The following is a 24760-nucleotide window of genomic DNA, read 5'->3' on the forward strand; positions in this document are numbered from 1 at the left end:
TATGGATAGAATAAGATGGTGAAGAACAACGATATCAAATAATGAGAAGCAATTAATTAAAATTTTGAGGTGAAATATTACCGGATGGCTCAGAAAGACTTATAATCACTTTTACGCTCTGGAATATTAGAGATCATGGGCCACTCGGAGCCGTTTTGAGGAGTGCATCTTCGGGTTAATAGAGGACAATAAACAATTTCCAGACGTCTTAATTTGAGGCGTTCCATGGCAGCTTTTTGCAGTTGAACAGAAATAGTTCTTCAAGAGACACAAGGTTCCCAAGCCAATCTGGAAAGGCTTCGATTGCTTCAAAGTCTTGAAGCTGATGTGGCAGAGATTTCGTGTCAAGCATCCCACTTAAACTCACGTGCCGGAGTGTTGATGAAGATGCTAATCCAACCCAATCAAATTCCATTACAGAGTAACCTGAGACGCCATCAATAGCGACTTCCCAGGTTGGTAAGATAGCCAAATCCAGTAGGCATCTCTGTAATCAAGTTGGGACAGCTGTCTAACCAGAAGGTCTCGAGAGAAGGGGTTTGTCGCAAATCAAGGGGAAAGGAGACCAGATTGTGGCAACCGGACAATGTCAGCCTTCGGAGAGACATACACGGCTCGAACATTTCCACGGGTAATCTTGTTAATCCATCACATCCAATAATAATTAATTCCTCAAGAGATTTAAGGAGGCTTTTTTGTCCTTTATTAGGATTTAATCCAAATGAATTAATTCTCGGGCAACCCCATATCTCCAAGTGCTCTAACGCTTGAAATTGATAAAGATCTTCTGGCAACTCCCGTAAATTCTCACAACCAATGACTACCAATGTCTTAAGACAAGCGGCGCAACTCATTCCTCTTAATGTTGTTATATTAGGGCACTCCCACAATTCTACACTTTGAAGAATTGGAAAAAGACAGAGTCGCTCGAGCATGTCAGTGGATAGACTGTCACAGCCATCAATCGTCAAACTGCTTTCTGGTTGTTTCACTAAATTTAGAGACTCCATTGGTCCACGACCCCTTAATTTAAGGGATGAGAGATTGGCTATATTGCTCAAAACCTTTTCTACCAGTAAAACATGGCAATTCCTTCTGATTTCCAATACATCAAGACTTGGGAAACAACTTAGAGTTGGAATAGTGGTCAGCCGGGGGCAATCCCTAATATACAACTTTTCCAGCACGCGAAACACATGTGCATCCTTCCACTCTTCAAAACTTTTCATGCTTTCAAGAGAGAGAATTTTAAGAGCTGGAAAGAATGTTTGTCTTCTAACAGTGCCTGAACCTCCTAATCTTCCGTCCTCCTCATCACTAATACCATAGAATGAAAGCCCAATGCACGTTGTGTTTTCCAATCCACACAGATATAGACGTTGGAGGGACGACAGTTGTCCTAGTGTGGGGACGGTGAGTTCTCTGCAATCTATTAAGTGCAATTCCACTAATGTTGATGATTTCACAAGCCATTGTGGAATCTGATCTCCCCTAAAATTCCTGATATGCAACTCTTTTAAATTTGGGTGAGGTTGGAGACCTTCCAACACATCTTCATCGCATTTATCACTTTCCCGATCCCTATTGCCCCACTCAAGTATCAACTGATATAGATTTGGCTTTCTAGATAGGTTTGCCAGTTCAGCATCATCTTTGCCATTTACTAGTTCAAGATTTCTGATCTCTAAGGAGCCTTTAAGATCTTGCAAGGTCCCAAGCTCCTGGATGCCACGATCTTCCTCTTGACGACCAATGTTAAAGAACTCTAACGTTTGAAGACAACTCCATTGTCCAATACTGGATGGCATTTGGATTTTGCATCCTGCATCATCATGATAGTGAAGATGTCTCATGCTAATCAAATTGCTCGTCTTCTTTGGAAAACCTTCTTCAAGCTTGCCAATTCTCAGTGTTTGCAAACGGTAAAGTTTGCAAAGAGATTCTGGCAGAGTTGTAATCATAGAATCTGAAATGTCAAGTAAGTGTAAATGTATTAGTTTGCCAATGGAGGTGGGCAACTCTTTGACATCTGCTCCAAACAATTTTAGGACATGCAAGTATTTGAACTTTGATAACATATCATCAGCCATGCCACCCTCCAGAAATAGTGTGCGAAGTGATGCTGATGCTTTTTCATTGATTCTTTTGGGTGAGTATACCGCAAGGTAACGGTCCTGATTGCTGCTGTTACGATTCAAAATTGATTTTGCAAAATCGTGCACAAGATCGTGCATTTTATACCATGTTCTCCACCCCTCATTTACTTCTTCCAATAAGGAAGTTTGCAGCAAAGTCCTCAGATACTCATATCCTATTCCCTCCATCGTTTGATTTTGGGAATCCGGTTGAAGAAAGCCTTCAGCCATCCAATGCTCAACTAGTAGATCTTGTTCCAATTTAGTATCTTGATCAAAAATTGAGCAATATGCAAAACATTTCTTAACCGGTGCAGGTGACAGATGATCAAAACTCACCTTAAGTATTTGCTCGATCCCACACTGATCTCCATTCAAGAGGCTCTCCTCCAAAATAGATAGCCAATCCTCTTTTCTCTTTTTAGATAACAAACCTCCGATTAACGTTGCTGCCAGAGGTAGACCGTCACATCTTCTTAAAACTTGCTTCCTTAAAGCTTCCAATTCTTTTGGCACTTCTTCCCCTATAGTTGCCCAATTTTTCACGATAGACCAGCAGTCATCATCGTATAGCTTTCTTAGGTCATGACGAGTAAAATTGATCCGCCGATGTCTCGACAGAACAATTGCCACTTCTTGGAGACGAGAAGTAACAAGACACCAGATCCCTTTCTTCGGTTTGAGTGCCTCCAAAGTGGTGAAAAAGTCATTCAACAATCCTTCTTGATGATTCCACAAATCGTCAAGAACAAGCAAATATCTTTTTTCCTTAAGTTCAGTTTCAATTCCTTCAACTATTACCTCCCTACTATCCACTTCAGCCTTTTTTCTTGTTGACGATTCTAGAATCATTTTGAAGAGCTCCATGATTTCAACTTCTTTAGCCACACAAACCCAAATTTTTTTGTTAAAATGATTATCAAACTGTGGAGTGTTGAAAACGGCTTTAGCTAGAGTTGTTTTTCCTAATCCTGGCGGGCCAGTTATGGAAATAACTGAAATACTATCACTTTCAGATTCGGTCAACAACTTCTTAACTATTTTTGATTCATCCTCGTCTCTTCCTAGGACATCCCTTCGAACAATCTTAGAGTCGGTCTGTCGGCTTTTTGCGGCTCCAGCTGCAATATTCGGGAATGCTTCTTCAACTTGGCACTTGTAGGCCAGTCCCAAACCCCTGGCATGCCCATGGATCCTTTCAAGGTTCGTGTTGACCTCCCTGATCATTGAACCCAACCTCGAACGAAAACCAATTTTACTAAAGAATGAAAAGCAGAAGAATACCTTCTTTTTCATGGGTTGATTTTGATAGTTCACCTTCCGACGAAGATTTTCATAGTTGAGCTCGTCCAGCACATTGTCAGCTTTGAAAACCTCTTCTTCCAGCTGCTTCAGCCAATCTTGCACCACTGGGCTATGCATTTCCTCGTCAGCACCAGCCAAGAAGCCTCGGATCATTTCAGCAGATTCGTTGAGTCGCTCCAGCTCCTTTGGGAATTCACGAGCCAGATTAACATGTTCAGCGGCAAGGGAAACAACCATCTTCAACGCAACCTGAATAGTAGCATTAACAGCACTGTCAGCCATTTTTCTTGCTCGGGATCAGAATGAGGATGAAAGTGTTCTGATATCGATGATGGTGATTGGGATGCTTTCTGCGATGAGATAAAGAAAGGAATGGCCAAAACGAATAGTAGATTGCTTTTAAGAGAAGACTTCGGTGTTCAAACTGTGCTGACATGGTCAAGCTGTGGGGCCTTTGTTGTGGAAATATTAAACCGTAATTGCCATGCTCCTAAAACCAATGGCAAAAGGACACTCATATATGGTATTTGTAATCCTAGTAGATTGACAAATTTTTATTACAGACAAAAATTTTTTTGGTTGTGATCTCAATTCTCAAATTATATCAAACATTTTTTTGAAGGAAATAATAATCCATGAAATTTTGAGACTTCTATTTACTTTACATAATACGAAATATCATTGAAAATTGAAGGGACTCTAAACTTTACACAACTAACTCCTTGTTTGGATTGCCATTTTCTGCTAGAAAATTGAGTCATTTTTCGTGATCACATTTTCCTATTACCTTTTTCCCTCACATATATCAGATCGCTATAGTATTTTTTTCATGAAAAATGACGGAAAATGCAATCCAAACGGGGAGTAAAACTGTTGAGTCCAATATCATTTTGATGAATATTGGTCCTGTGGAAAAAATCTGAATGATTGTAGGCACAGTAATGTGATACTATCCACCCAAAAGTGACAAGAAACTGTTTTCGGTTCCTCGCATTCACATTGAAACCAAATAAAGGGTCAATTACACTTGAGCTTATTTTATCATCACTAGACAAAAACAGAGACGCATAGTGATCTCAAGTTCAATGAACTTTTATCTTTGAAGGAGATAATAATCAATGAAATCTTGAAACTTCTATTAATTGACTTTATTTAATTTGTAATATATTGATAATTGAGACGCTTCCTGGAAGTTGCCGACAATTTGTAGCCAAACGCTGCACATGTGAGCCAACCTGCAACTTTTTTTTTGATAGAGGAGTGTAAAAGTTTTTATTAAGATGGAATGAGGTCCGCCTGTAGTGCGGATAAAACAAAAGACGGGGGTGAAATATTTCACAAATAGTCATCCAAGGCAGTACAAGCATTCCTAGCAAAGTTATCAGCTGCACTGTTCAAAGAACGCGGTATCCATGTGGTTTCCCACTTGGTGAAACTTCTCAGGAGCTGCAGGACATCTTCGACCAATACGCCACATGCCGAATCATCAGAGTCACAAAGCTGGAGCATTTTTATAACCTTGAGGTTGTCACCTTCAAGAGCCACGTGACTATAGCCTAGCTCAACCAGCAGTTTCGTTCCAAATTTTGCAGCATACGCTTCAATCACGTCAGGGGCCAAAACACCGGGGATCTTCTTCGTCAACCCCGCTATGAAATGGCCTGCGTCATCACGCACTACCACCCCAATACCAGAGAAACCTTCTGACGGAAAGATGGCCCCGTCAAAGTTTGCTTTGACAAAACCCATCCGAGGCTTCGTCCAATGCTTCCGAGTGGCTTGGTATTGGGTAGAGGTTATTGACCCGTGTGTTGGGTTTGAAATAGCGTCACGATATTGATGCAAAAAATTCATAGAAAGTGAAGCCAGGCTAAGGGGGTCTCTAGAGGAACCAGCAAAGGTAGCTCCATTACGATTATTCCAGAGATTCCACAGTATGATAGCCACCAATTCCATGTCTTCTTAACTCCAGTCACATTTCTTATTGGCTAAAACAGCGGCCTCCCTGATTCCTCCTTATCACATTGCGGTAAAACAGGCCGCCCTAATATAAAATTGGCTTAACTTCTAACCCATCATCTTGTACTTTCTCTATTATTAGTTTTATTTTTATTCCTTCCATCCAGTTGAAAATATCATACTTTTTATTTTAAAATATCTCAAAATATTTATCATTTTATTAAACTCAAAGTTACATTTGATCTCTTTTTTCAATGTTATTTTCATGTTTATCAATATTTGACAATAAATTTAAATTCAAATTTTGAATTTTTAGGATAATTTTAGAAACAAATCGGCTAACATCATCATCAAGTAACTATTCTTAAAAATTTGAATCCTGAGATGAGACAAATAATTTGAAATCAAGGGAGTATTTTTTTTTTTTTAGTAGCAAATATTTCAATTTTCCATTAGTTTTGCATGTATACTCAAATATAATGATAATTTCTTAATAGAATTTTGGTACTTTGTATTGCAAATTTTGTTATTTTAAAATTAAAACACATTGCTTTTTACCTTGAAAAACTTTGAAAGGTTTTAACTCTCATAATAGATTAGTACAAAATTATCACTGATTGTTTTACCCACGAACTCAATAGTGCAAAATTATCACTGATTGAATTTACATAAAAGATAATGAACAAAAACGCTTAATCACTAGAGGGAAAATTTGTACAAAAGAACAATTGCTAACTGCTAATGCTATAAATACACGGATGTTGCTGCAGTATGTTTAGTAATCAAAGAAGAGGTGTGGAAAGTAAAGCATATGGCAAAGAAGCAGGCACGTGGAAAGGTAAAGAATATGTCAAAGAAACTGACATGTACGGATCAAGAAGGGTTATTTTTACAAAAGTAAGTGGTGACCTATAACCGGGATTTGGAAATGTTGCGTACTGCAGAAGCTAAAAGTGTGTTGGGATGTCACGGAATTAACATAAATATAAAGGGCCTAAGAATAAAACATTTGTGAAGAAGCGTAAGCAGTACTAATTACTAAACAAAGCCATCCTGGGGCCACCGATTATGGGCATTACATCAACAAAATACTATCTATTTATTGGCATTTTACTCTGAATCATTAAATTTATGTAAAATACATAAATATTTTGGATAGCACGGATATTCACACTAGCTATCCTTGTACTAAGTTTTATGAGCATTTTACTCTGAATCATTACATTTTGGATACTACTTTGATTAGAATTTAGTTTAAAGACATTCACTGGAGTTTGGACGTATCCAAAGAGCACCGATCGATGTATGTTCAAGCGTAAATTGAAATAAATATGCAACTTAAATTTTTTAAAAATAAATTACTACTGCATATCAGAAATTTACTTTTTGGAGAGTAGGTTTAGTTCATACTATTTTTCATAGTATTTTAAAATATATAAGTACAACAAATTTTAAATTATACCTATAATAATATATTATACGAGTATATTATGAGTACTTACTAACTAAGGTACTAAGTTTTAATCATTGATAAAACATCTTATCGTTATTTCAAATAAACTTCCTAATATTAGTTTGAAATAAGTTTTAAAGTAAAATAGTACATGCGTCCCATAAATCAATAAATCTTGATTATTAATCAAATTTGCTATGTTATCAGTAATAATTACTATTTATGTATAAAAACTTACTATTACTTGAATTAAACTTACTAAGGTATATTATGAGTGCTTACTAACTAAGGTACTAAGTTTTAATCATTAATAAAAACATCTTATCATTATTTCAAATAAACTTTCTAATACTACTTTGAGATAAGGTTTTAATGTAAAAATTGTACATGCATTCCAAAAAATGGTAAATTTTGATCCTTAATCATTTTTATTGCCATGTTATTAGTAAGAATTACTATTGATGTATAAAAACTTACTGTTATTTGAACTAAACTTACTCTTTTAAAAGTAAGTTTGGGATATCAAGTAGTAATCTATTTATTTAAAAATTAAGTTTAATATTTATTCCAATTTATCTTTTGAGGTATAAAAGTTACTAATCTATTACACTTAACTTACTATTTTAGATAGGAAACTTACTTCCATAATTTTAGGTGTTATTTTATTTAGGCGAATATGTCCAACAATAAATCAAATGATCGCTAAAAGTGTAACAACGTGTTATATCAGGTAAAAACTATTGCGCTATCAAAACTATCGCTTAGTATCTATATCTAAATGTATTGCTGAGGGGGTTTTGGATAAGGAGCTTTCAAAATTATCAAAAGTCTGAATGCTATTTTAATAGAATTTTACATTTTTTAATTAAAAAATATTTATCTCTTAACTAATCATGTAACCGGCCCTACAAATCCTATAATCATACTTATATTTTTTCCACATTTCCCTTATGTTTTTTCCACTACCCCGTAAAATTCAAACTCCTAAACTTTAACTAACGGATAATAACCACCCCTGTAAAATGATATCTGCAAATTCCAATTCACATCTCACATTTATTACTGACACTTACCATATCACTTAGAGTAATAACTAACCGTTAATTTAAGAAATTCGCAACTACGAAAGTCAAATATCCAAAATTTAGAAGCCTGTTTAAATTACAATTTTCACAATTCAACGTATCTTATTGTCATAATATATTTTACTCTCACAATCATTCACAAATTATAAAGGCATTAAAAATAAATAATTTTTTTTAAAAAAATTAATTCAAAGGTAGTTAATTCACACACACACAGATATATACATACATATATATATTCTCATAATGCATATATATATAAGATTATCAAATCGAATGCATAATATTGGTAAGTATTTCATTTTAAAATAAAAAAATATGAAATTACATTTATTTCTATCCATATATCATTCATTTTCTAATGTAAATTATTATTATTATTTTAAGATCCATCTTTTGCAAAAACACAATTCTTGAATGATTTACAGTTTTTGTCATATTTTGAACTATTGTTAGACAAATCTTAAATTTGAATTATGTTGGTATAATTTTTTTAACTTTTTTCAAATTAAAATGGTATAATTTTTTAATTTATTTTAATAATGTAAGTACCGTGCGTAGCACGGATATTCACACTAGTTGTCCTTGTATGATCAAGCCTGAGAGTTTGAGCATGTTTTGGTTGAATGTTATAATTCAAAATTTGGGGTTTGGAGGGAATAGGTTATATCCATTGTAATCAAAACTCAAACAAAAGTGGGGATAAGCCTGGTTATCACAACGAACCATATAAAGTGGATTTTTTTATTTATTTGTAGAATGCTACCTTATTTTTTCATGCATCAGAATGGATTGATTACAAGTTGCATTTGCTTGCCTTTTGCTAGAATTTTGGCTAATTAACAAATTATACTGATTGTAGAATAGTAAGTTTGTAATCATTTTCAATTTTTGAAAAATTTGAAAGTTTGGATAACAATAACAACAAATCTTTCTAGTTACATGTAGAATATCACTTGTTTCTATATCACAATTTTTATAACTTAAAACCTATGAATATAATAAGATAAAATTATTATTTTATAATACGATAAAATTTTATTATTTTCTAAGGTTATGTGAAAGGTCAAAATATTTTTCACAAAATATTTTAAAATATATAAGTACAAAAGAATATTAAATTATACATATAATCATGCATTATACAAGTATGTTACAAGTACTTACTAACTAATGTACTAAATTTTAATCATTTATAGAATATTTTTATTGTTATTTCAAATAAGCTTCCTAGTATTCATTCGGTATAAGTCATGAAGGATTGAGTAATTTGAGTCAGTTGCTTCTGTGTTAATTTTGACTGTGGTTAACAAACTCAATGATTTAGTCCGTCTAACTTAGGTTAATGGGAAAATGGGTCACAATTGGCTGGAATAAAATTGTAATAAACCCATTTTTCAATAAAAAAATAAACTCTTTATGACTTTTCTCTATTATAAGAACAGAGTACCTATTTTTTTAAAATAATTATTTATCAGATAAAATAAAAATAAACCCATTTTTCAATAAAATCCTAACTCTTTATGCCTTTCCTCTATTATAAGAACCGTGTACCCATTTTGCCATAAACAAATTTATTTATCGGATAAAAAAAATTTTATTTATCGAAAAAATAAAAATGAACCCGTTTCTCAATAAAACATCAGCTCTTTATGGCTTCTCTCCCTTATACGAAAAGAGTATCCATTTTGCCATAAACAAATTTGTTTATCGAATAAAATAAAAATAAACTCTTTTTTTCAATAAAAAACTAGTTCTTTATGAATTTCCTCCATTATAAGAATATAGTACCCATTTTTCTAAAAAAAAATATTATTTATCGAATAAAATAAAAATGAACCCGTTTTTCAATAAAACACAAGCTCTTTATAGTTTTCATCTATTATAAGAACAAAGTACCCATTTTTTCATAAATAAATTTATTTATCGGATGAAAAAATAAATATATTTTTCAATAAAACACCAATTTTTTATGGTTTTCCTCCCTTCACTACAACAAAAAAGGGTATTAGTGACAACAACTTTAGGAAGAAGTAGAAAGCTTGACGCTCTTAAGAGGCTTATAGCAAGGAAAAGGACAATACCTCACAAGAAATTGGAGCCATCATATACTCTGCGAGGGTAAGGACTTTTCTCGCTTTAAATTCTCGCCAAAAGGAGAGCGGGAAAGCTTCCCTCCAAATACTGATTCTAGAGGGCCAAAGTTTCTATGTTATTGGTGAGAAATCATGGGTGCTTTTTTGTGAAAATTTCAAAATTTTGCTCCCTTCCAATTTTTAGTAGAGCCGCGCATTGAAAATTTTTTAACCATTCCCGGCACAACACTTGTCAAGCCTAGCACCACATGAATTCCAAGCCTTCCACACTTGCAAGGCTACTTTCCCAAATATTGTTCTCAGATCAGAGCGCTCGAAAGTTCAATTGCAACCTCCCTTGCACCTTTCTCCTTCTATCTCTCTTTCCCTCTCTATTAATTTTCAGTTTCCCATAGACATATGGTTCCCCTCTTCCTCTCTAGCATCCAGATCTGAATTTATACAATCATGGACACACTTTAAAGACCCTTCCGATGCAATGGCAGACTTCAAGGAAAAACGATGGTGTAGGTTTTTTAATATGTTATTTTCATCTCTGTTTTGTCAATTGCCTTTTTCTTGCATTTTTGGTCAATTTAACAATCGCAAGAAAAACTCTATTTGACAATATATTGGTATCTCTTCAGGTGAAATCTGGAACTCTATTTGACAATGTATTGGTATCTGATGATCTTGAATATGCTAAGAAGTTGGCTGAAGAGACATGGGGCAAGCATAAGGATGTATGTGGAATTTTTTTTCTCCAAGCGATGCACAAAAAATAAAAAGGTTTAAATTACTTTCGTCTGCTTGTTGACACATGAAAATGTTCATGTTGTAGGCTGAAAAAGCTGCTTTTGATGAGGCAGAAAAGAAGAGAGAGGAGGAGGTACTTTTCATTAATTCTCCTCTGTTGCATGATGTCTTGAGTACATTTGAATTCCATTTCTGTATAGTTTGGACTTTGGACTTCCTTTATACTGCATTATTTGAACAGTGATCATTTGATTATGAAGAGACAACTTATATCTCGAACTCCTGTCTGATTTGTTTCAGGAAGCAAAGGATGACCCAGTCGATTCTGATGTAAGTTCCTGACTAAAATGTTGTTCTCAAAAGAGACTCTTTTTGCTCCAGATTTTATCTGTGATATGTTCTTATTATGTGCACTTTCTTAATGGGAAAAACTTGTTCTTTTAGGCTGAGGAAGGCGATGATGATGATGCTGCTGATGAAGCAGATAGTGATGATGCAGACGCCAAATCAGAAAATGATTGGGTCTATGCATTCCTTTAAATGGTACGATTTTACCATTTTGTTTTCTCATAATGGGCTATGTAATCTTTTTTGAGCATTTGTTTGCCTTGTGAGGCTACAGCACTCGAAGAATCATCACAGTCCAAGGATCCTTTCTTTCTTCTAGAATTTGCATCTATTCAAAATCCTCCCAGTGGTAGTATGGCGTTTCTTCTACTCTCTTCCTTCCTTCTTTTATTCATATTTCTTTTGTTTTATCTCTGCTGTCTGCTTTTAAAAAGTATAGTCTTACCACCTGCTAGTTTTCTATTTAACATCTCAGGCAATACCGGTCCTGCTTTTGATTGGCAACGGATGGTTGATTGTGTCAAGGTTAACAATTATCTTTTGAACTCTAATCATGGGAATTACCTAACAGATTTAATCCTTCACCATTATGGTGTTTGGTTTTCAGAGTATGTGAAATTGAATAGGTGATGTTTAATTTGGGAGGAAATGCCTGATAGTAATATTGATACAAGTACCTACCAAGGAGGCTAAATAATGATGACTGGTACTGTTTTTTCAGTGATTTCCGGACCTTGTGGGATGGGAAGTTCGATAGAACTTTAGGTATATGATATTCAGTCTCTTTATTGAGCCAAGTTTAGGAGTATGTCAGCCTCCTGTTTCATCTGTGCCATTTGGGTGTGAATCAGACAATTTTTTTTTGTGTCAGTTGTCACAGAAACCACAAAAATGATACTTGACTGATTTTCACTGGCTTGTAAACTTGATAGGTTTTTGTTCTCCATCTTCAACTGAAGCCATTTATTTTTGGGGGTGATCCTTTTGATAATCCTTTAGCAAATTTGAAAAATAGCTACTTGGCTCAATCGGGGAAAAGATATCCTTCGGATCTTTCATTGGCAAGCTTCGGTTCAGAGGTAGCTTTAGGTTGGTTATAACATCCTGTGGAGGTGTTACTTAGCATTCACTCAAATATGCATAATCATGTTCTTAATTGGAGTTTTTATCTTTATAGTTTGCTTAAACATTCACAGGTTCTGGAATCCCCTGTAAAATTGCATTTTCTGGAGCTGGGACAAGAGATATTTATGTGATACCAATTGCAAGGGAAATATCTGGTAAATTGCTACTTGTGGAACGACATCCGTTACACTCTAGAAAAGGAGTTGTAATTGCCATTGCTCCATTGGCTGGATTGGATGTAAGTCCTTACCCCCACGTTATTTTGAAAGTCTCTTTCATAGTATTGACCTTTGGGCATCATATAAATGCTCAAAATGATTATAAAACTCGCTGAATCATTCAAAATTATGCCAAATGCGTAAATCTTCCGAGTTTCTCTGATCGAATTTTAATTACTGTTACTAAGATATTAATTGGTAGACACTTCTTGGATAATATATAACTGTAGCACATATCTCCGCTTAGAACCACTGCAGACCTGGCCTGTTGACATGAACAGGTCATTATGCGGGAACCCAGTGAGTATGATCTGGGAGATGTGCTGATGCAATGTGTGAAATGTCAATGTCATCTACTTGTTTTGTGGGTGACTTGGAAAGGTTGTTTGGTCCAAAATTTTCATCTAACACTCATTTCTTCCCCTGTTCGAATAGCCCAAGATAGACGAGGAGCATCCTACATGGTTGCTAGTGCATCTTAGAGACTTTGAGCCAAGACTCCGATCAGATGAAACGAAAACACTCGACTCCCATACATCACTCCCAGAACAAGGAAGATGGATACTTGGATTTTTGAGCGCCAAAGATTGCAAGGCTGCTTTCTCGGTGATACTCGAGGAAACTAGAAAACAGAGGTCCTTTGTGGAGAACTTGGTTGCTCCGGTACTGGAAGAGAAATTGTTCAAATAGTCGTCAACAAAATGCTAGGGCAGTTTGAATGCCGAGTAACAGCTCCTATAACCCACAACACATTAATAATACCCTGTACATCTCCTCCTTGTTCTTGTTGATGAAGCTAATTAGATTATAAGCACGCCTTGTGGTTTTCTATTCCCTCCATGTATTATATCTGCCTCTCTAGCAGCAATGACAAAAACAACACAACGTATTGATAAAAGCTACAGACTCTGCTACAGGATTTTTTTTTTTTTTTGGGGCAAATCATTAAATACCTCGGCTAGGTGACCCAATCATTTAAAGGAATGCATAGAGTCCGATTTTTTTTATTTTATATGATAAATAAATTTATTTATGAGAAAATGGGTACTCTGTTCTTATAATGGAGGAAAACCATAAAGAGCTGGTCTTTTATTAGAAAATAAATTTATTTTTATTTTATTCGATAAATAAATTTAGTTATAAAAAAATGGGTACCCTGTTCTAATAATGGAGGAAAATCATAAAGAGCTGGTCTTTTATTGAAAAACGGGTTTATTTTTATTTTATCCGATAAATAAATTTATTTATGGAAAAATAGGTACTCTGTTCTTATAATGGAGGAAAGTCATAAAGAGCTGGTCTTTTATTAAAAAATAGATTTTTTTTATTTTATATGATAAATAAATTTATTTATGAGAAAATGGGTACTCTGTTCTTATAATGGAGGAAAATCATAAAGAGCTGGTCTTTTATTAGAAAATGAATTTATTTTTATTTTATTCGATAAATAAATTTAGTTATAAAAAAATGGGTACCCTGTTCTAATAATGGAGGAAAATCATAAAGAGCTGATCTTTTATTGAAAAACGGGTTTATTTTTATTTTATCCGATAAATAAATTTATTTATGGAAAAATAGGTACTCTGTTCTTATAATGGAGGAAAGTCATAAAGAGCTGGTCTTTTATTAAAAAATAGATTTTTTTTATTTTATATGATAAATAAATTTATTTATGAGAAAATGGGTATTCTGTTCTTATAATGGAGGAAAACCATAAAGAACTGGTCTTTTATTAGAAAATGAATTTATTTTTATTTTATTCGATAAATAAATTTAGTTATAAAAAAATGGGTACCCTATTCTAATAATGGAGGAAAATCATAAAGAACTGGTCTTTTATGGGAAAGTGATACTTTACACAAAGTGACCGCAATTTGGTTTATGAAATAATCCCAAATAAAAATTTAGAATGAATTTATTTGTTTTGAAAGTTGTATAACGGTCGTTAAAACTCCAGAGATTGGCAAAAAAATTTTGGAGTTGCATAAAGGCAGAGTGAAGAAGGAGAAGAATTGAGCTTTTTGTCCGTTGCAATTGTTCCGTTAAAAATGGCTCTATTCGATTTTACCCATTTTTTATTGGGTAAAATCGTTGGTTCTAACGATCAATTCTTCATTTCCCGTCAATTGTCCTTAATTGGCCAAAATTACGAAACTTTGAGGATGCTATATGTTTGGGGTGAAACTTTGAGGATGAAAAGTGCATTTTTTCCTATAAAATATTTAATCAAATGTTATTTCTTGTCTTAATTTTTGTTATGACTATATTACATATTTATTAAATAGACATACCTTTATAATTAAAGTTAATATTTGATAATTTAGGATGCCATATATTTAAATAGATGAAAATTATTTTGAATATAACATATTAAAATAATTTTATTTGTCAATCATTTTGGCCCCCCCTCCAAGGAAAAAATCTTGATTTCGTCACTGCTTAGGAAGAAATTGGGGTCTATTGCTAATAAAAGATTGTGAAAATTTACCTTTATATCCTAATTATTTGAAAAAATCCAATGAACAAATTTTGCAAAAAAAAAAAAACCTTGTTTCTTACCAACAAATTAAGTAACTAATAAAATCACCTGTAATGTTGTTTTAACATATTTAATTTATGTTAAATACAAATTTTACCAGTTTCTCTTTCGTAAAAATATAAGTATAACACCTTTTCAATTTTAGTTACAAACATTTATTTATTTTACATAAATGTAGTGATTCAGAATAAAATGCCCATAAATAGCTAGTATTTTGTTAATGTAATGCAAAAAATCCATAAAGAGCTGGTATGTTATGGGCGCAATCTTTTTTACTTTCACATATTTAAATTTTGTTAAATACAAAATCTACCAGTTTCCCTTTCGTAAAAATATAAGTATAATACTTTTTCAATTTTAGTTACAAACATTTATGTATTTTACATAAATATAATGATTCAGAGTAAAATACCCATAAATAGTTAGTATTTTGTTGATGTAATGCAAAAAACTCATAAAGAGCTGGTATGTTATGGGCAAAAACTTTTTTACTTTCACATATTTAAAAATTGTTAAATACAAAATTTACTAGTTTCCTTTTTGTAAAAATATTAGTGTAACACTTTTTCAATTTTAGTTACAAACATTTATGTATTTTACATAAATGTAATGATTCAGAGTAAAATGTCCATAAATAGCTAGTATTTTGTTGATATAATGCAAAAAAAATTATAAAGAGCACGTATGTTATGGGCAATTTGTTTTTTACTTTCAAAATCAGTTTATGCTAAATACAGGACAATCAGTTTACCTTTCACAAAAATATTAGTGTAACAGTTTTTCAATTTTAGTTATAAACATTTATTTATTTTACATAATTGTAATTATTCGGAGTAAAATGCCCATAAATAGATAGTATTTTGTTGATGTAATACCCATAATCGGGAGAATCAATTGGAATCCACTATTCCTCAGTCTTGGACGCTTTATGTAAAGTAGAGATATTTGTATTCAATTAAATATGAAACATGCAACAATCTGTCTTCCCATGAACCCAGTTTCCAAAAATGTTAATATTTTACTAATATAACAATTAAAATCAATTTCAATAATTCAAATTTAGTAGGTTAGATAAAAGTTGTTAGAAAAGTGAGAAACCAAAAGAAAAATAACTCAAATTTATTAAAAGTCCAAAAAGAATTTAGTACTTCAGCTCTAGAAATCCTCCAAATGACTATATATTAGAACAACGATAATCAAAATAGATTATATAATTAAAAAACTTAATATTTCAAACATTTATTTTCTTAAGTTTCACTTTTTAAAAGCTCTCAACTCGTTATTCAATAATGTCCATATGTTGCTTCAAAACCAAGCATGGCTGTGTTTAGTACTGCTTACGCTTCCTTTTCGGTGTTTTATTTCTATACCCATTATATATATGTTAATTCCGTGACACCCCAATACATTTTCAGCTTCTGCCATACACAACATTTCCAAACCGGCCCGTGCCTGTTATAGGTCACCATTTGCTTTTGTAAACATATTCCTTTCATCATCCGTACATGTCAGTTTCTTTGACATATTCTTTACCTTTCCACGTGCCTGTTTCTTTGCCATATAATTTACTTTCCACACCTGTCTTTGAAATATGTGAATACACTACAGAATTTACCTAAATACACACCAATTAAACATGATAGTAATATGGACTTGACTCAATTAAAGTACCCGAAATGATTGCCGCATTTGACGGCTCGCATTTATTTTCAACAATGCAAGAATGTTAAATGATTTGGGTTTAGATTCCAGTAATACCCCTGCTCGAGTCTCCGGGTGTTCACGCGTCTTTGAATGACAATCACAAGTTTTGTGACAAAATATGTGGGACCCAAAAGAATGAAATTTATCCAAACTTTCATGTGATTGTTGTTTTGCCTTTCGTGTGACAGCGCTATAAAGCAGGGTGGGCCAAAAAATCCGTTGATCCGAAAATTCGATGAACCCGATCTAATTTAATCCAAAAAATAGGATATTCGATTCAATTTTTCTTAGCGGGACAGATAAGGGTTGGGTACCCGTAAAAATCGAGTACGGATACGGATCAGAAAAATAAAAATCCGCGGGTACCCAACCCGTAGGGTATATTTTATAAATATTAAAAAATTAGGGATCATTTTATAACTTTATAATTTTTAATTCTAAGTGCAAGTGAAGTGCCTCACAGTCTCATATTTTAATCCTATATGATTCACCTCTTCTCATCTTATTTGAAGAAAGTGAATATTCTAAGTGAAACATGAACCAAATGAACAAAATGAAAAAAAATTTGTGAAACTCTATTATAAAAATTGTTCATCCCTTTCATCCTTTTTATTTTTATTCTACCTCCATCGATCTTTCCTACAAATTTTGCATCAATTCAATCAAAGATTTGTGTTTGAAGTTTCAATTTTCTGTTAGCTAGATAATTAAAACATTTGTGTTTTTCACTTATTTATTTATTTGATTTATTTTATTGCAATTATGTCTCTGAAATTTGTCTCTTTTATTTAGTGTAAGAAATTATTTTTCTTTTTCATCACCTTTAATACCATAATGTTTATTCCAAAGATGTAAAGAAGTTGGAGAAGATTTTTTAAGGTTATTTTTGGTTATATTTTTTCCAAAAATAATTAGTTCTATTCAATTCTTCTCCGAACTTGATTTCACAATTGACTTATTTGGGATGCAGTCTTGTACCATAACATCCTTAAGGAAGCTGGGGAAGTTGCTAAATACTTATTATTCTTGTGTTTGTTGTGTTGTAGAAGGATGAAATGTGTGAAAATGGTGATGTACTCAAAATTATTATGAAACTTCGTTTTGTCCATTAGATATTATAATTCTAATATGTACTAAATTTATGAGATCGATTTGATTGTTGGATGAACTGTGTGAGAATGGTGATGTATGGACTTTAATTACAATATCTCTACCAATATTAATTGAAAAATCATGTTTTTTTTAATTGAAAAACATGTTGATATTAAGTGAAAAATAATTTTTTTATTAAAAAATAGTTTTTTTTAGGGACAGGTCAGGAGTGGGTACCCTATGACCCGCTCTTTTTTTTTTTGAGTATACGAATAGTGAGTACCCAAAGACATTCGGAGCGGGTTAGGGTCGCAAAATGGCTGATCCGATATATTAGGGTCGGCTCAGCCAAATCATGTTAGGGGTGAGTACCTGATCTGTGCCCACCCCTACTCTGAAGTGCAATGTTTTTGATACCTGCATTTTAGGACCCACTAAAATATAAAAAGGTCTGTTATATTGAAGGGACACGGAGTGGAAATGAATGGGAGTTTTAATTGCCAATTTTAGTAAGTAACACTAATTTTCGGACGGATCATAAAGAAAAATATGACACTTCTACGTGACAGATTATGAGCCCTCAATCCGTGTAGTGGCTGCCGCTTGTTGGCATTTTCACTTGAATTGTCTTTTTGTTGGGGCCTTCATCTTCTCTGATTGAACGGTGGGGCTATTGTGTATCCAACCCAAGAGCGATAAGAAAGTACTGATTTTGGCTCCTCGCAATCAAATTGAAAAAAAGGGCCAATTAGCACTAATCTCCAATGTAATTAGGGATAAATTGCACTTTGCCCACTTGAGATTATTTTATTATCACTAAACAAAAACGCACCTCGTCTTTTAAGGCTAACTATTTCTCTTCTTTCAATGCTGTACTTTGCTTTTACACCCTTCACTAATAATGATAAGATTCCATCAATTGACAATAAGAAATTTCATATGACCTACCACAACACATGCACTGGTTCACAAGGACTATAACCTTTTGTCACTATATTCACCTTTTGTCTCCATATTCAAATATGTATAAGACCGGAAAAATATGAAAATTGCAGCCCATGTTTTACTATGCATAAAAAGTGCAACTCTGAAAAACATTCCAATTTTTGAGATAGGGAGAGCATTAATTTACTTTGTTTAATTTGTAAATATCATTAAGAATTGAAATCTTAAACTTTACATAATCAAGAATGTTGAGTCCAATATCATAGGAAAAAAACATGCCATTCCCATTCTACATCCTAGTATGTTTAAAAGAAATTCTAATGAATGAACATTAGCTTAGAATAACTTAAAAAATGCAAATGAGAAAGGATCTCGAGTTCGAGACCTTCTATTTACATTTTTAAAAAATTAATTTTTTGGGAGGATAGGAAGGATTTGGGGATCCGGGGAAAAAAGTATAAGTGAAAAATTCTGAATTCAAAACATTTCCTTTATACTTATAAAAAAAAACTTGAACAATGCATTTTTTTAAAATCCTATCACAAAAGGGGGCATTAATACAAATTCCCTATTTTTGTTAAATTGTTGGCTAAGGAAGCTGAGAAAGAGTAACTGGAATGGATTTAAGAGCTCTCAATTATTATTAGGTCTAATTGCTTGAGACTATTCATGGCGAAGATTAACCTTGACATTCATAACAACCCCAGCCCATGCTGAAATTGTAAATTCATTTTGTCAAAGGCGTACATGAATTACCCGGTGTATGACCCACAATCCGTGTTGTGGCAGGAAACGAATTGCGGGCAAATTTAAGTAATTAAATTTTGTATGCCAAAGTCAATTAATTGCAAATTCAGCAAATGGTTATAGTATATAAATCATATATCACCATTTTTTTCTGGCTTAAAATTGGATTTAAGATTAAGTTTTCTGAGATCACAGGAAGGGAGGGAGGTTTCAGCAGCAAATAAGAAAAATCTGTGTGGACGCCTAGAAGAAAGAATAAAAATTGGGGTAAATTCCATTTTGTCCCCTCGAACTATACCCAAAATCTCACTTCAGTCCCTAAACTTCAAAATGGGACATTTAAATCCTTAAACTATATAATCCGTCCCACTTTACTCCAAATTTTGATGGAATACACAAAACCTAACAGAATAGTTGCCAATTCTATTAGTTATTATTATAATTAAAGTTAACCAAATCTAATAGGGATATAAATGTAATTTCATGCAATCCAAAGCTTTTGAGACACTCCAAATCTTTAAAAATTATTCACCCACCTACTTTCTCTTCCTCCCTATCTCTCTACTAGTGTGCTGCCGATGCCAAATCTTCCTGTGTTCTTCGTTGTGTATCTTCTACTCTACTTGATTGCTTACTTCGTCATCTTCCGCAATTGGTCCAGGAATCTCCGGCCAGAAGCGTCGAGCTACGTAATTTCACTAGCCCACTGCACTTCCACCGTGTTTTTAGCCAGTCGCGCCATCTTGATCGATCCGAACCGCAATTTCCATTCCCAGAATACCCCTTTTCCAGAATCTAGTGCTCGATTACAGCATTGCCTATTTCTTGATGGGCCTGTGCCATTACTTGATTTTCTACCCAAGAGATGTGCTTTTCATCGGCCACCATCTGGCCACTTTATTCGTTTTCGTCACGTGTCGGTACTCCGTATACCACGGGGCATATGCGATACTGGTGCTATTGATTCTGGCAGAAATTACCAGCTTCTGCCAAAATGCGTGGACGCTGGCTAGTGCCCGCAAATCGGACTCGGAATTTGCTGCCAGATTGTACGACTCCTTGTCGCCTCCTTTTTATGCTTTGTACATCGTAGTTAAGGCTTTTGCGGGGCCGGTTTTTATATACCAAATGCTTGCTTTTGATTTGTGTGGGATGGCGGATAATGTGATTCCCAGATGGCTCTGGGTTTCCTAGATATTTGTGGTGGGTCATATGGTGGGAAGAGAAGAGAGCAATAGAGCAATGGAGGGCTAGGTTGATAGAGAAACTATGGAAGGAGAGATTTTTGGTGGGGGCGAATGAAGAAGAGGGGATAAGAAATTGGGTGGGGCGGCTATGGATTGGTATGGCAAACATTTGGTGATTCCTTCTGTGATAAACATATGTTTTCTGATTCATCACCAGGGAGGAGGAGAAGGGAGTAGTAAAAGGTGGTGGACGATGATGGCAGGAGAAAAGGGAGGTGATGGTGTAGCAGTGGTGGATGTGCGGTAATGGAGGAAGGAGGCAGCTAAGAAAGAAAGAAAAAATAGAAAAGGAAATGAAAGGAAAATAGAAAAAAGGTGGAAAAAAGAAAAGGAAAGTTTAAAAAATTGGCTTTTTTTGTTTAAAAAAGAAAAAAACTTTAATTATTATTAATTAAAGAGGTAAAATTATCTTTATCTCTCTGTCTTTTTGTTTTTATATATTGAGTCTCATGAAATTACATTTATGTCCCCGTTGGATTTGATTAACTTTAATTATAATAATAACTAACAGAATTGGCAACTATTCTGTTAGGTTTTGTGTATTCCGTCAAAATTTGGAGTAAAGTGGAACGGATTATATAGTTTAAGAATTTAAATGTCCATTTTTTAAGTTTAGGGACTGAAGTGAGATTTTGGGTATAGTTCGAGGGGACAAAATGGAATTTACCCCATTTTTGTACACATTCCTTGTTTTTGTTGACCCATAACAATCCGTGCAGTGGCAGTGGATTGTTGGCAATTGTTTTTCAATTGTTTTTGCGTGGAAGTTGCTTGGCTTTTTTTTCACTTGAATTGTCTCGTTGCTGGAGCCTTCGTCTTCTCTCGTTGAATGCTGGGGCCGGTTGCGTGGAAAAATCTGATTGATTGTACGTACAGTAATGTGGTTCGCACCCAAGAGGAATTGAAATTGTTTAATTTGTATTGAGAATTGAGACGTTAAATATTACACAGCCAAAGAATGTTGAGTCCAATATCACGGGGGATAGGTGTGCCATTTCCATTCTACATTTGCTTGTTTAAAACTTTAAATACTACTCTTGGAATCATATACATTATGATCATCTCGATCCTTGTGCTAGACAAGCACTGACACTGACCTACAATGCTTGGGACATCAGTTCAGAAAGGCTTAGGTGGTGTTTGGTTCGCACATCGGTATTGGATTCGGATTCGGAATCGGATATCTTGGGTTTGGAATGAGGTCATTCATTCCAATACATTTGTTTGGTTCAAGTACCTGAAATGTGTATCATTACTATAGTTGATGTTTGGTTCGTCGACTCTTTCGGAATGGAATATAATAAATATATTATAAAGCCCATCGTAAATGATAGTTATTGGCTCTTTGTAAATGGGATATAAGAAATCTTCACTAATTAAATATATTAGTATAAATGTATTAGTAAATTTAGTCTAACTAATTAATAATTTCTATTAGTAAACATGTATTTTTATTAGTATAATGGATAATATTAATTATATTACATAAATTAATATACATTATATAATACATATAAATAATAATAATATTATTATAAGTTTGTAACTAATTAAATTAAATATTATATATATAATTAAATATAAATATACAAATGTTATAATATAATTATATAATTATATAATATATACAAATATTAATTATAATAATATTTTATATAAATATAATATATATTACATATTAAATATAGTTATTATTATATATTATTATATTTAAAATAATAATTATTTAATTATATAACTTATTAATATTACATACATGTATATATTATAATTATATGCACATATAATATACATTTATAAATATACATATATATTATAAATATAATATTATATAATATTAATAAATTTATAATATATATTATATAAGTATAATTATATTTAACTAAATAATTATAATATATAATTATATAATACAATAACATCATTATTATAAGTTTGTAACTAATTAAATTAAATATTATATATATAATTAATTATAATTATACAAAGGCTATAAAATAAATACATAATTATAATTATATAATATATAAATATTAATTGTACTCATATTTTATATAAGTATAATGCATATTAATATTAGATATAGTAATTGTTATATATTATTGTATTTAAAATAATAAATATAAATATAAATATAAATATAATTTATTAATATTATATACATGTGTATATTATAATCATATGCACATATAATATGCATTTATAAATATACATATATATTATAAATATATTATTATTAATATTAATAAATTTATAATATATATTATATGAATATAATTATATTTAACTAAATAATTATAATATATATTTATATAATGTACTAATAATATAATTATAATATATTATATATATGTATATATTATAATATATAATAAATATAAATATTAATTATATCATTGTATAATTATAATATGTAATTGGATTTGTTTCTTGGAATCAAACTTGAGAATCGGACAAAACCCACCAAAATACTTGGGAATGGAGAAATACCAAATTTTTAGAAATCATTCCAAAATTTCAATTCCCATTCCAATAAACCAAACACCATTTATGGGGTTCATTCCATTCCCCGAATCTGATACCCTCTTACCAAACGCCCCCTTAATTGTTGGCCTCGGTAAACTATTGACTGGGATACAATTTGATCTATTTACTAGCATGCAATTGACTAATCATTTAATTGTTTTTTTTTTTGTCAATACGTCAAAGTTATATACAAGTTAAATTAAAATTAACTGAAATATTTCGAGAATTAAACTAAGGGGAATCTATAAGAAATATCCATCCAGATAAGGTGTTCCTATGGACTTTAAGTCTAAGGACACTACCTTATTTATTTGTTACTTGTGCTGCTTTAATAAAGTGGCCAAAACTGATAAAGGGTGAAACCATGGAAGCAATGCCACTGGCCATTTGGTCCAGGGGTCATCACTCTATTGAGTGATGCTGGAGGTCAGGGGTTCAACCCCTGCCTCTCACAAATTTGCCACCTTACGTGGCTGGTCTTCTGCCTCCACGGAATAGCTTGAACGGTCCGCTCCCCCTCCTTAGGGTATGGTGACCTTCCTGGTTTATTCAGAATTCGAGTCCCGTTGTTAACGTGCTCGGTGTGGAGTGGGGCCTACTCTCCCGGGCCGCAGGGGATTAGTCGGACCCCGTAAGAATTGACCCGGACACCCCTGTGTTGACAAAAAAAAAAAAAGTGAAACCATGGAAGCAATGATGGTTTATTGATCGCAAATATTGACCAACAAAAGTGCAGTTGCTTATGAAGACAGTGTCCATGAACCGTTGTCCTGTGGGTACGGTTTGTTGAAGATTGCGACGCATGAATTTTTTTCTAAAAACACAGCATGTCTAAACTATTCATCAATAGTTTTCTGATGGAGCTTAATCAGGCTTTACTTGTCGGTTTGTTGTTTGAGAATCCGACTTCACATCTATAAATGAATGCAATAACTGGTAGGATGAAAATTATTTTGTTGTGAAGTATTTGCTAATTTTATTGATATAAAAAATGCATAGAATAGAAAAAATAAAAAGAAAATTGGAGTTGTCCTTTACAAAGACAAACTTCTGCCCAAAAATTTTTCCTATAATATTGAATAGTCTATGCACCGTCTTTTACATCAATTAAGTCTAGCAATGTGCAAAGTACCGTAGGAATTAGATTTGTTTTTGGGTAAGGGATTTCCAAATTAGTTATTGCAAAAATTGGCCAACAAAAGTAATCATTGTATGCAATGCCAAAATACTAAAACTGGTCATCTTAGTAATCGGATTGTCCATCTACGTATACTCAAAATTTCAAACGTTTGAGGTCCATTACCGTAATTGTTCACCAACTCATAATCGAGTAATTAAATTTTGTATGCCAAAGTCAGATTTTGCTGTTTCATTTTAAAATTAATTAGAAGAGATATAACAACAAAACAATTCCTCAAGACTTATATTAATCTCCTTCACGATTAACAATAGTTAGATATATGATCTTTTCATTTTTAGATATACTAGAAAATACGTGCTT

At 32.9% G+C, this 24760-nt stretch overlaps 3 protein-coding genes and 1 pseudogene across 4 annotated transcripts; 3 read left to right on the forward strand and 1 right to left on the reverse strand.

The window, feature by feature from the left end:
* Nucleotides 1-208: 208 nt before the first annotated feature.
* LOC140015927 (putative disease resistance protein RGA3) lies at nucleotides 209-3722 on the reverse strand. The gene is made up of 2 exons (XM_072068761.1): nucleotides 567-3722; nucleotides 209-487 (listed from the first exon to the last, which is right to left on the reverse strand). Exons 1-2 carry the CDS (start codon nucleotides 3720-3722, stop codon nucleotides 209-211), a joined length of 3435 nt encoding a protein of 1144 aa, XP_071924862.1.
* A 6769-nt stretch (nucleotides 3723-10491) lies between these two features.
* LOC113729610 (calreticulin-like) lies at nucleotides 10492-12119 on the forward strand. Its single transcript, XM_072053045.1, has 5 exons — nucleotides 10492-10539; nucleotides 10660-10755; nucleotides 10854-10901; nucleotides 11069-11098; nucleotides 11213-12119. Exons 1-5 carry the CDS (start codon nucleotides 10507-10509, stop codon nucleotides 11306-11308), a joined length of 303 nt encoding a protein of 100 aa, XP_071909146.1. The 5' UTR covers nucleotides 10492-10506; the 3' UTR covers nucleotides 11309-12119.
* LOC140008493 (protein TRANSPARENT TESTA 9-like) lies at nucleotides 11471-13357 on the forward strand. Of its 2 annotated transcripts, none has more exons than XM_072053028.1 (4): nucleotides 11471-11641; nucleotides 12049-12205; nucleotides 12313-12479; nucleotides 12895-13357. In XM_072053028.1, exons 1-4 carry the CDS (start codon nucleotides 11471-11473, stop codon nucleotides 13147-13149), a joined length of 750 nt encoding a protein of 249 aa, XP_071909129.1. In that variant the 3' UTR covers nucleotides 13150-13357. The 2 variants fall into 2 exon arrangements, with proteins under 2 accessions (XP_071909129.1, XP_071909137.1); XM_072053036.1 differs by having other exon boundaries at nucleotides 12132-12195.
* A 6689-nt stretch (nucleotides 13358-20046) lies between these two features.
* Nucleotides 20047-20680, forward strand: LOC140015930 (TLC domain-containing protein At5g14285-like; annotated as a pseudogene).
* Nucleotides 20681-24760: the final 4080 nt, after the last annotated feature.

This window comes from Coffea arabica, chromosome 1e, assembly GCF_036785885.1.
Source record: "Coffea arabica cultivar ET-39 chromosome 1e, Coffea Arabica ET-39 HiFi, whole genome shotgun sequence".
In the NCBI taxonomy this organism is placed as follows: Eukaryota; Viridiplantae; Streptophyta; class Magnoliopsida; order Gentianales; family Rubiaceae; genus Coffea; species Coffea arabica.

Excerpts from the sequence above, each read along its gene's own strand:
- LOC140015927 (XM_072068761.1), bottom strand. The coding sequence starts at position 3,722 with ATGGCTGACAGTGCTGTTAATGCTACTATTCAGGTTGCGTTGAAGATG. Across the intron at positions 488-566 it reads TGTCCGGTTGCCACAATCTG|AGATGCCTACTGGATTTGGC; the intron begins GTCTCCTTTCCC and ends ACTTGATTACAG.
- LOC113729610 (XM_072053045.1), top strand. The coding sequence starts at position 10,507 with ATGCAATGGCAGACTTCAAGGAAAAACGATGGT. Across the intron at positions 10,902-11,068 it reads AAAAGAAGAGAGAGGAGGAG|GAAGCAAAGGATGACCCAGT; the intron begins GTACTTTTCATT and ends GATTTGTTTCAG. Across the intron at positions 11,099-11,212 it reads ATGACCCAGTCGATTCTGAT|GCTGAGGAAGGCGATGATGA; the intron begins GTAAGTTCCTGA and ends TTGTTCTTTTAG.
- LOC140008493 (XM_072053028.1), top strand. The coding sequence starts at position 11,471 with ATGGCGTTTCTTCTACTCTCTTCCTTCCTTCTTTTATTCATATTTCTT. Across the intron at positions 11,642-12,048 it reads GGATGGTTGATTGTGTCAAG|GTTTTTGTTCTCCATCTTCA; the intron begins GTTAACAATTAT and ends TAAACTTGATAG. Across the intron at positions 12,206-12,312 it reads CGGTTCAGAGGTAGCTTTAG|GTTCTGGAATCCCCTGTAAA; the intron begins GTTGGTTATAAC and ends AAACATTCACAG.